This window comes from Dasypus novemcinctus, chromosome 24 (genome assembly GCF_030445035.2).
Source record: "Dasypus novemcinctus isolate mDasNov1 chromosome 24, mDasNov1.1.hap2, whole genome shotgun sequence".
Lineage (NCBI taxonomy): Eukaryota > Metazoa > Chordata > Mammalia > Cingulata > Dasypodidae > Dasypus > Dasypus novemcinctus.
Genome location: NC_080696.1, coordinates 24,536,234 through 24,546,551, shown reverse-complemented (window position 1 = coordinate 24,546,551; position 10,318 = coordinate 24,536,234). Strand labels below are relative to the sequence as shown.

The 10,318-nt window shown below is 43.0% G+C and overlaps 1 protein-coding gene across 1 annotated transcript in view; it reads left to right on the top strand.

Annotated features, from left to right (window-relative positions):
- Positions 1-3,633: 3,633 nt before the first annotated feature.
- Positions 3,634-10,318, top strand: part of ABHD12 (abhydrolase domain containing 12, lysophospholipase) — a 103,199-nt gene continuing 96,514 nt past the window's right edge. The window contains exon 1 of the mRNA XM_058286789.2: positions 3,634-3,983. Within this exon, the coding sequence (XP_058142772.1) occupies positions 3,793-3,983 (191 nt within the window). The 5' untranslated portion in view covers positions 3,634-3,792. The remainder of the gene's footprint in view (positions 3,984-10,318) is intronic.

Sequence of the window (10,318 nt, the reverse complement as noted above, 5' to 3'; positions counted from 1 at the left end):
AGTAAAGTAAAGTAAGCCAAATGGGTTGGGTTTTTTTGTTGTTTTGCTTTTAATCAAACAATTCTACAGTGGAAAATGCTGCAGGATTGTGGTCCAGAGACCAGCATCCACATCTCTCCTCTGCCATAAACCTTAATTTGGGCCTTTAGGCAAGGTCCCTTAACTTCCCTAAGACTTCCTTACTTGTAAAATGGGGATATAGTACCCTTTTTGAAGGGTTATGATGATTCAGCCCCTCCTTCAGCCAAATATTCAGCAAATACTTGTTCTAGACAGTAAAGATAAAGCAGTGAACAGTGAACAAAGTCCTTGCTCTCAAAAGTGTATGCTCCAGTTTGGGGGAAATGTGTTTATTGATGATTTAAAGATGATAAGTGCTAAGAAGAAAAAGTCAAGTGAATTAAACTGAGTAATGGTGGGAGGGTCTGAGGGTTTTGAGGTGATGTGTTGGGAGAAGGCACAGACCCACGGATGGAAGAGAGTAAAGTAAACCACATGGATATGGGGCAGTGGAGAGTGAAGAGAATTCCAGGCAACAGTAAGGCAACTGCAAATGCCCTGAGGAAGGATGTGCCAGGAACCCGAGGCAGCAGTTTGCTGAAGAAGACTGAGAGAGGGACAGGCTAGTGGCTTGTATAGGAGAGGGGCTGGAGGCCTTAACAGATGGGGCACTATAGACCATTCTTCATTTTTATTTTGAGTGAGATTTATTTTGAAGTGTTTTGAACAAAGGAGTGACCTAGATTTCAAAAAAGACTTTTTGTGGCTGCTGAGTTGGCCAAACAGGGCAAAAGTGAATGCAAGAGACCCATTAAGTTATTAAAATAATCCAGATGGAAGATGATGGCAGCTGGGCCAGGGTGGTGGTGGTGTAGGTAGTGAGAAGTGGTTGGGTCCTCCGTACACTCTGAAGGGAGAGCTAACAAGTTTTGCTGATGGAAAGGCTGTGGCCTAGGAAGAAAGGAATCAAGAACTACCCTGAGGTTTTGACCTGAGGAACTGCCAGGGTGAAGCTGCCCATCCAAGGTGAGGAATGTTGTCCGATTGGGGATCTCAGTTTTCAAATGAGTAGTAAGTTTACGTTCCTGAAGAACATCAGAATAGAAATGAGTAGACCATTATATATAGGAGCTTGGGGTTTAGGAAAGAGGTGTAGGCTAGAGATAGGGGTAGATGTCACGTGTGTGGGGGTGTGGTATTTAAAGCCTACAGCAAGTGTGGACCAAGAAAGACTCAATTCCCCTGACATTTCTATTTCCAGTTCTCCCTTCCTTGCTTTTTTGTCTTTTTATTAAAGAAAATTTTATGAGTGATTAGTCAGATTTTTTTTACACTTTAATTCCCAATCTCCAGTATGTGCTTCTCCATTACTTTAAGGAAATCACCATTTAGATTCCATGATTTTTAAAAAAGAGTATTTGGAGATTTCCACATAAATAAGAATGCTGGTTGTGATACTTAAGTAAAATGGCCAATGAAATTCTTTTGCAGTTTCTAAGTATCACTACAAAGCTAATATAAGGAGCTATTGCATTTCTAATTGAATTTAAATTATCAGATGCCAGATACCAATAGTTTTCAAATTTACACAAAGGCTGAAATTAGAAAAATTACTTTGGGATAAGTAAGCAAATACATCTCTTGGTTATAGGTCATATGCACAATGAACCAATATCATATTAAAGAAAACCAAAGCTACAATACTAAATTTGTGAAACAGCCCTTTTTTTTTTCTTTTCTAGGATGGGTTGAATTAGTAGTTAATTTGGGAATTTATCTTTGAAATGGATCCCCGCCATCAACTACTTCTAATTGCTTTATAAAAATCCAAAGTCTAATATAGATTTCTAAAGAGTAATTTGTTTAAACTCTTCATTTTTTGCATGTTTGGCTCCGAAGTAAAAATTAAATATCTGTGCATTTGCATTTCAAATTTTTAAAAATAAGTGAGATTATATTTTTAAAATCAAGTTACATTATAATGAATGTAATAAATTAAAAAAAATTTTTTTTAAATTTATTTCTCTCCTATTCCCTGCACCCCCTCACCCTCCCCCCCCCATTTTCTGCTCTCTTTGTCCATTCGCTGTGTGTTCTTGTTCTTCTGTGTCCACTTGTACTCTTGTCAGCAGCACCCGAAATTTGTCTTGTTGTGTTGAGTCATCTTGCTGCGTCAGCTCTCCATGTGTGTGGAACCACTCCTGGGCAGGTTGCACTTTTCTAGTGCTGGGCAGCTTTCCTTATGGGGCGCACTCCTTGCGCATGTGGCTCCCTATGCTGGGGACACCCCTGTGGGGCACGGCACTCCTTGCGTGCATCAGCACTGCACATGGGCCAGCTCACCGCATGGCTCAGGAGGCCCTGGGTTTGAACCTTGGACTTCCCATGTGGTAGGTGGATGCCCTATCCGTTGGGCCAAATCTGCTTCCCTGTAATAAACTATTAATTGATGGATGTAATTGTGGCTGAAATGAGTAGTCTACAGAGATTAATGTTAGTTGAAGAACAACTGGAAAATGATAAAGGGAATGTATAACAATGATTTTGGCAGCAGATTAGGATTCTGGTTAATAATGTAAATACAGGAATGTTCTACTACAAGGTGTTAAGAATGTGATACATGGAAAAATGTAATTATTGTAATTTACAGTCTATAGTTAACAACATTGCAATGTTTTTGTAGCACAAAGCAGTTAGTACTATACTAATGCTGAAGGTAAAAAAATGTATATGGGGATTGATTTTGTGAGACATGAATATGATTAGGCATTTTTTCCTCTTCATTTTTTTCATATATAAGAACTTGACTATGTCATTTAATCTGTGTTCATCTGTGTATCTTTCTTAACACTAGAGGAACAACTTAGTAGTTGGAATTAGATGAGATAAAAATGCCAGAACTCAACTTCTTAGGAACATAACTTCTTAGGAGTAATGCTTCCACAACTTGTTGAGCTGCCTTTTCTATTATTTTTGTTTTTGAATTTGAAAGTTATTTTAACAAAGTCAAGTCCTGTGGGAAACAGTTGTAAATCATCAGAACAGTGTGGTTTGTTACCTTTTTCTTTTTATTCTTACATTTTAAAAAAAGTTTTCTTTTAAATACTTTCAGACTTACAGAGCAGTAGCAAAAATAATACAAACCTCATACAGAGACCTCCAACATACCGCCCCCCAGACACCCAGATCCACCAATTTTAACATTTTGTCACCTTGTCACAATCACTCTATATCGGTAGCGACCTACCTATTTTACTGCTCTCATAAACATTTATTAGAACCTTTCGCAGGTTGGGAACAGGGAGTTGTTCAGATTTGGTTCCCAGTGTTAGGGGAAAAGGGTACAAGACTTGCGTGGGAGTGAGGGAGTCGGGCTCTCCTCCGCGACTCGGTCTCGCCAGGAAACCTGAGTCCCGAAACGCAGGTAGCCCGGGAACAGCACCGATGGCCAGATTCAGCGCCGCCAGATTCAGCGCAGCCAGTCCGCAGCGCAGACGGGCCCTACTATGACGCGCAGCCAAGGCTTCACCCGCCCTTCCCCAAGATGGCTGCGGGCGAGCGCAGGGTATACTAGGGGCGCTCCTCTCTGGTCGAGGGCGGAGGGAGGGGCGGGGCCAGCGGAAGCCCGGGGCTGATTGGTCGGCGCGCTGGCCGGCCCCGGCGCAGACCGTAGCCGGGCGCCGCGGCCTGGGGCTGGGCTGTGCGGCCGGCGGCTCCGGGCGGCGGCTACTGCGGCGCGAGCGGGCGGCGAGACAGCGGGCGCCCTGGGTGGCCGGGCCTGTCGGCCGCGGGATGAGGAAGCGGACCGAGCCCATCACCTTGGAACATGAGCGCTGCGCCGCCTCGGGCTCGGCGTCCTTGGGCTCGGCCGCCGGGGCGCTGGACGCCGACTGCCGCCTGAAACAGAACCTGCGCCTGGCGGGCAAGGGGCCGGCGGAGCCCCGCTGCGCCGCGGACGCGGGCATGAAGCGGGCGCTGGGCAGGTGAGGCGCCGCACTGGGGGCGAGCCGGGCCTCTACTTGGCCGGCAGGTGCGGCCCGCTGGCGGCCCTGGAGCCCCCACCTTTCCCCAGTTACCTGCGCGCGGGAGCGCGCCCCACCTACCTTCCCACCCCCCAGACCCCACCGCCCGGTGACCTCTTCCCACCTTTCTCCGGACCTCCTCCCTTCACCTGACTCACAGGTGCGGCCCGGGGCGCATCCCCGAAACCCCATCCTCCTTAGTTACCTGTCTGTAGGCTAGGAGCTCTTCTTATCTACTCCCGTCCGAGTCACATCCCCGCGTGGGACAGGAGCGGGGTGGGGGCGGTCGTGGCGGGGGGCGGTGTCCCTGGACGCAGAATGGCCGGCTCCAGACTCAGCGCTGGGGTCCACTCGGCTCTTCTCCTTTGCATCGGACGTCCGACTGAGCGCCCCTTCGCTGGCTTGGCTAGTGCGGAGCCTTCCCGGGGCCCTCGTTTCTCACTCGGGAAGTCTCCTCCTGGGTAACTAGTTGTCACAGATTCCTAGCTCAGAACTGCTGGGCTTTTGAGGACGAGTTAAAGGGTCCGCAGTTTGCAAGTGAAAGGCAGAATAATATGCACCTCCTCGTCTGCTGTGAGGAGCGAAACCTGTTCTTCCCGGTGCAGCGGGCTTGGGGCGCTTGCACTCTGGCTATCTACATGAGTTAAGGCTCCTTGGAAATCACCATCGAGTCCTGAAGTCTTTCTTTTGCATTCTTTCTGTGAGTAGGAGATAAACGCATTTATTTAAAAATGACTTCAGAATTGAGATGGGACCATATTTCACAGGGACAAATTTCTCTCCCCACATAATGGTCTAGTAATTATCTGTTAGTAGAACATCCCCTTCAAAGCAATTTCTAGGCCTGGATGTCTCATAGTGTCTTTTGAAGAAGTTAGTATGTCGTATACTCAGGTGTCGACTCTGGAGGAAAGGGTCATCTGGGATGTCCTTCATCGATATTGGACACTTAAGAATAAAGTACATATCTAAATAGCCCCTAAAAAAAAAGTTAACTCCATTTCTTAAAAGGTCAGGACATCAAACTGTACACCCCTGCAAGTCCATGGCTTTCATCACTGCCAGAAGGGCAGGGACTGCCAGCTTTTTGTTTTTATGTACAATTATCTAGCAACCGGTCAATATCTTTTTTGAAATGAATCTGTCCTCTTTGCTGTAGAAAGGTTTATCTGCAAAAAACTCATGTATAGCTTTAATGCACTCTTATCAACAAACTTGCCATAGCATTTGGATTAGATGGGAAATTCTTCCTTTGAAGAAATCGAATTGTTTGGGGAAACAATGCTGAACTGGCACCTTCCTTGAAAGATGGGCTGCATTAAAAGGATCTGATTCTTTTTTATTTTTGTGTGAGGGGACAGAGACATTCAAGTGGTGCTCATATCCTTTGGATAAGCAAAAAGCTGTTAGGGAATAAAAAGAGAAACCGAGGGAGCAAAGGCAAAATTTGTTGACAGCTTGGTTTTTTCCCCTCCCACAGCATCGTCAGGCTTTGTTCTCTCCCTCCTCCTTCTCACCCATCACCTCCTCAGAGAGGCCTTCCAGGATCCACCCGTCCAAAATGGCCACCCCTCCATCCCTAGCCCCTCATCCTGTTTACTTTTTCCTTCATGGTTCTTAGCACTTACTTGGCATTGTCATTGTATGTGCACCTGTTGACTTGTTTTTATTGATCATCTCCTCCCCCACTAGAATGGAAGCCCCAAGAGAGCAGGGGCATCATTTTCTTTACCTCTGCCTCTCCAGTGCCTGCCACATAGTGGATGACAGAAAATACTTGCTGAAAGAATGAATATCTATAGAATAAATTCCTAGATGTGGAATTGCTGGGCCCAGGGGTGTGAGTGGTTATAAGTCTGAAAGAGGAAGATAAATTACCCTCTGAAGAAGTTATACTGATTTGAATTCCCAGGAAAAGTGTGAGTGCCATTTTCTCCTATATCACTTACCAGTACAATGTATTATCAGATAGTTTGATCTATGTCTTTGTGATAGAGGAAATATGGCATCTGATTTGTACCTTTGGTTTGCATTTCTTTTTAGGTGGCATTTTATCTGTGTTTTTATAAGCTTATTTATATACCTTTGCAGTTATTTATATTTTTATGTCCTTTTTTTGTTTCTGTCCTGCATGTTTCTTTTATCTTTTTATTGTGGCCTTTTCAAATACACAAAAGTAGAAAAGATAATGTCATGAACCCTTATGAATCTATCACCCGTCTTTTACCAATGTTGAATCATCTATCCCTCCATTTTTTTTGTTTTTGTTAGGAAGGTGAACTGGAATTTTTTTTTTTTAATTATGCCATCCATAAATACTTCACTATGTATCTCTAACAAATAGGGACTTTTCAAAATTTATATTTAACCCCAATGCTATGATTATATCTATTAAAATAAAAAATAAGTCATTAAATGTTATCTAATCAAGTCTACATATAAAAATCCCCAATTGTTTTAGAAATGTCCTTTTACAGTGGGTTTGTTTGGAAATCCTTCACATTTCTTAAGTTTATTCTTATTCATTTTATCTTTTTTGTTTTTGAAAATAGTATCCTTTCTTACATTACATGTTCTTATTAGTTGTATTTATTTTGTAACTAGCAACTTATCTTACTAGTTCTTACAGTTTTTCCAGTCGATTCTCTTGGATTTTCTAGTTGTAAATAATAATTTTGTCCCTTGCTTTCTAATTTTTATGTCTCTTGTTTTTTTTTCTCTTTTCTGACTACATTTTATTTCCAGAATAGAGTTAAGTTATAGTGATGATATTGAATACCCTTGCCTTGTTCCCAACTTTACTGAGAATGCTTTTAGTGTTTTTGCCATGAAGTGTCATGCTGGTTATTCTATTAAAGATTGTGTTGCTGAGGTTGTTTTTTTGTTGTTTTTTTATTTTTATTTTTTTAAAAGATTTATTTATTTGTTTGTTACCCCCCGCCCCCGTTGTCTGTTCTCTGTGTCTGTTTGCTTCGTTTTCTTTGTCCGCTTCTGTTGTTGTCAGCGGCACGGGAATCTGTGTCTCTTTTAGTTGCATCATCTTGCTGCGTCAGTTCTCCGTGTGTGCAGTGCCATTCCTGGGCAGGCTGTACTTTCTTTTGCGCTGGGTAGCTCTCCTTACGGGGCGCACTCCTTGAGCGTGGGGCTCCCCTATGCGGGGGACACCCCTGCATGGCAGGGCACTCCTTGCGCGCATCAGCACTGCGCATGGGCCAGCTCCACACGGGTCAAGGAGGCCCAGGGTTTGAACCGTGGACCTCCCATGTGGTAGATGGACGCCCTAACCACTGGGCCAAGTCTGCCTCCGTAGTTTTCTTTCTTAATGCTGTTTTTGTTGTATTAGTGCTTTTTATAGCTCTGTGAGAAGCTTTTTTTTTTCTTTCCCTGCTTTGGACACTTTAAATACTTTTGAAATTCTTGGTTTCCTTAAAGTTTGGTAGAATTCACCTATAAAACTGTCTAAGTCTGGTGTTTTTTTTTAGAAGGTAGTACTTTGATAATTTTTACAGTTTCTCCAAAGTCATTGGTCTGTTTAGATTTGCTGTCTCTTTCAAGATTCAATTTTGGTAATTGATGCATTCATAGAAAACCATTTACTTTAATCCAGTTTTTTCCCTCTATATGGCATTTTTTCCCTAGTGTTGTTCCCTCCTTTGAGTACTTATATTGATGGTGTTTTTGCTTCTTTTCTCTTGATTTGGACTAGCTAACGATGTATCTAATAAACACATGTACAAATACACACATACCTAGACACACACATATACACATCAATATATGTATGTATGTGTGTATGTTGTGAACGTTTAAGTATGCTATATATCTATATGTATATCTATAAGCATATCTTCTTGAAAGAAAATATTTGTCTCTTAATTCTGGGAAACCAAGGGAGACCTTAGTCCTGGGGTTGGTGAAGACTGTGGAGAAGTAGAGAGAGCATGCTCTCTCTGAAGAGGATAGCAGCACCTGCACCCTGATTTATTGCTCCCTGGTAGGAATGTGGGCCCCGCATAGCTAGATCTTTCAGTCTTTCCAGAAAAGAGTAGCTGGATTTTTGTGTGTGTTCTTGATATCTTCATGTTTTTTAATATTGGCAACTAATGCAGAACAAAACAATAATTTTGGATGTCAAAAAAAAAAAACCCAAAATACTGTTTTGCTTTGTTGTTTTTTTTTAATTTCTGGACTGAAGGACCATTTTTTAAAAAGTTAAATGTTTATCTAACTCATATGTCCCCTTTGAGCTTCTTGAGAGGGAAATTAGATATTAGGTCTCCTTTATCAAGTACCTGGTTCCAGGAGGTGATTGGCAAATGAGAGATTTTCTGGGCCTTTCATTTTCTTTTCAGTAACTCTGGAGTTCTTGGGAATATATATTGAAGGCATGAATGATCTAGTTTGGGCTGTGAGAAGGAAGTAACGAGATGTGCAAGGCCTGTGTGTTTCAGTCAGCTCATCTTTGTTTTTCCCTTCCCAGCTTATAGGTCAGACAGACTTGCCGAATCAACTGACATTAGTGGGATGGATGGGAGGTTTTATGGTCCAGGTGCCCTTGTATCCAAACACAGAACAGGCGTGTCCCCACTTTATTCTTCCTTGGTCCAAAAGGAGGGACTCATCCAGGGCTGCTAGTGGCTTCACCTAACCCAGGGAGACAAGCAGCTGAGGTTAACTTCTGCGCCTTTCAACATCAGCCTTCCGAAGGTTTAATAATAGGTTCATTCTTCGAGCATTTCTGGCTGGCATCTCTTCATCCTTCCTTTATAGAATAAGAAGATGAAATCAAGTTCTGAGCTAAATTTTTGTAGTCTGTTTTGTCTGTCCCTTTTTTCCTTCTGCTCTAAACAGAGTTCAGTCTGTGCCTGGACTGTAGCAAGGGGTGGGGGTGGGCAGGTTTTGTTGAGGGCTGCCTCCACTAGGGCACTGCCTGGGCCACTGGTTGGAGCTATCTTCCTGACTATGGTTTATCTCATTAAGACCATGTTCCATCCAGGGGGCCTGGAACCTGGGACTTGGTGCCTTACTGGCTGGTGTTTCCCTCTTTGTTGGGGTTTTGTGTCCCATATCTCCACTTGGTTCCCAGTTCTTTTTAGTCAGCATGCATCCTGCTTCCCTCTGTCCTGGCATCTATGGAAGCTTTGGTTAGACAGTGCCTAAGACGTGGGAGATACAAAATCTCCTGAAGATACTGTTTTGGAAGTAGCTTTGGAAATAAAAATAAGAATCTCATCAGGTTTATGTTGACAGTGATGGAGAAAAAACTTCTTTCCAGATTTGTGATCCTTCTCACATTAGAGTGCTCTTATTACCAAGATGAAGTTCCCAGAGAAAATATTTATGATAATATAATTTTTAAAAGATTTTTAAAATTTATGGCTCCCCCCACTCCATTGTTTGAACGTGCTGTTTTCTGTGCTTGTCTTCTTTTTTTAAGGAGAACCAGGAACTGAACTCGGAGCCTCCTATGTGGGAGGGAGGCACTCAATTGCTTGAGCCACTTCTGCTCTCTGCTTCTTGTGTCTCAATTGTGTTTTCTCCTCATTGTGTCTTTTCATTGCATCATCTTGTTGTGTCATCTTGTTGGTCAGCTTACCACACCTGCCCATCACGTCAGCTTGCTGCCTTGCTCATCATCTTTAGGAGGCACTGGGAATCAAGCCTGGGACCTCCCATGTGGTAGGCAGGCGACCAATTGCTTGAGTCACATCCACTTCTCTGTAATATAATCTTGAGGACTTACAGGTTAAGTGCACACTATTCCCCCAGTGATAATGCCGTAGAACCTAAGTTTCCACAGGTTTGTGTTTTGCCAGGGTGCTCTTCCTTTATGGAGAGTAGTTTGTCTTTCTTGTCCTGGACTGAGGGCCAGTGTGGAGAGTCAGGACACAAGATACCAGCACAGATAAGGATGATAGCCAGGATGACTAAAATGTCCAGATATCAGAAGGGCCCATTATTTAGGCTTGGTCCCTGTTGTAGCATCATTTGATATTTTAGAGGAAAGTTTGTGTATAGGTCTCTACTTTGTATTTTCAGAGTCTGTGGCTTGGGGTAAGTTGCTTAACTTTCTGAGTTTGTTTCTTCATCTATGATATGGGGATAAAAACATCCTCCTGTTAGGATTGCTGTGAGGCCCAGTTATATGGCGTGCTTGTCGCAGAGTGAGTACTCAATAAATAAAGGGCTTCTTTTAGCATGATCATCCTTATTGTTAGTACTAACATTATTAGTTTCGTATACTGAGGAAGCTCTGTTAATTTAGGTCAAGAAAGTTTTACTTCCCTTCCACCTCT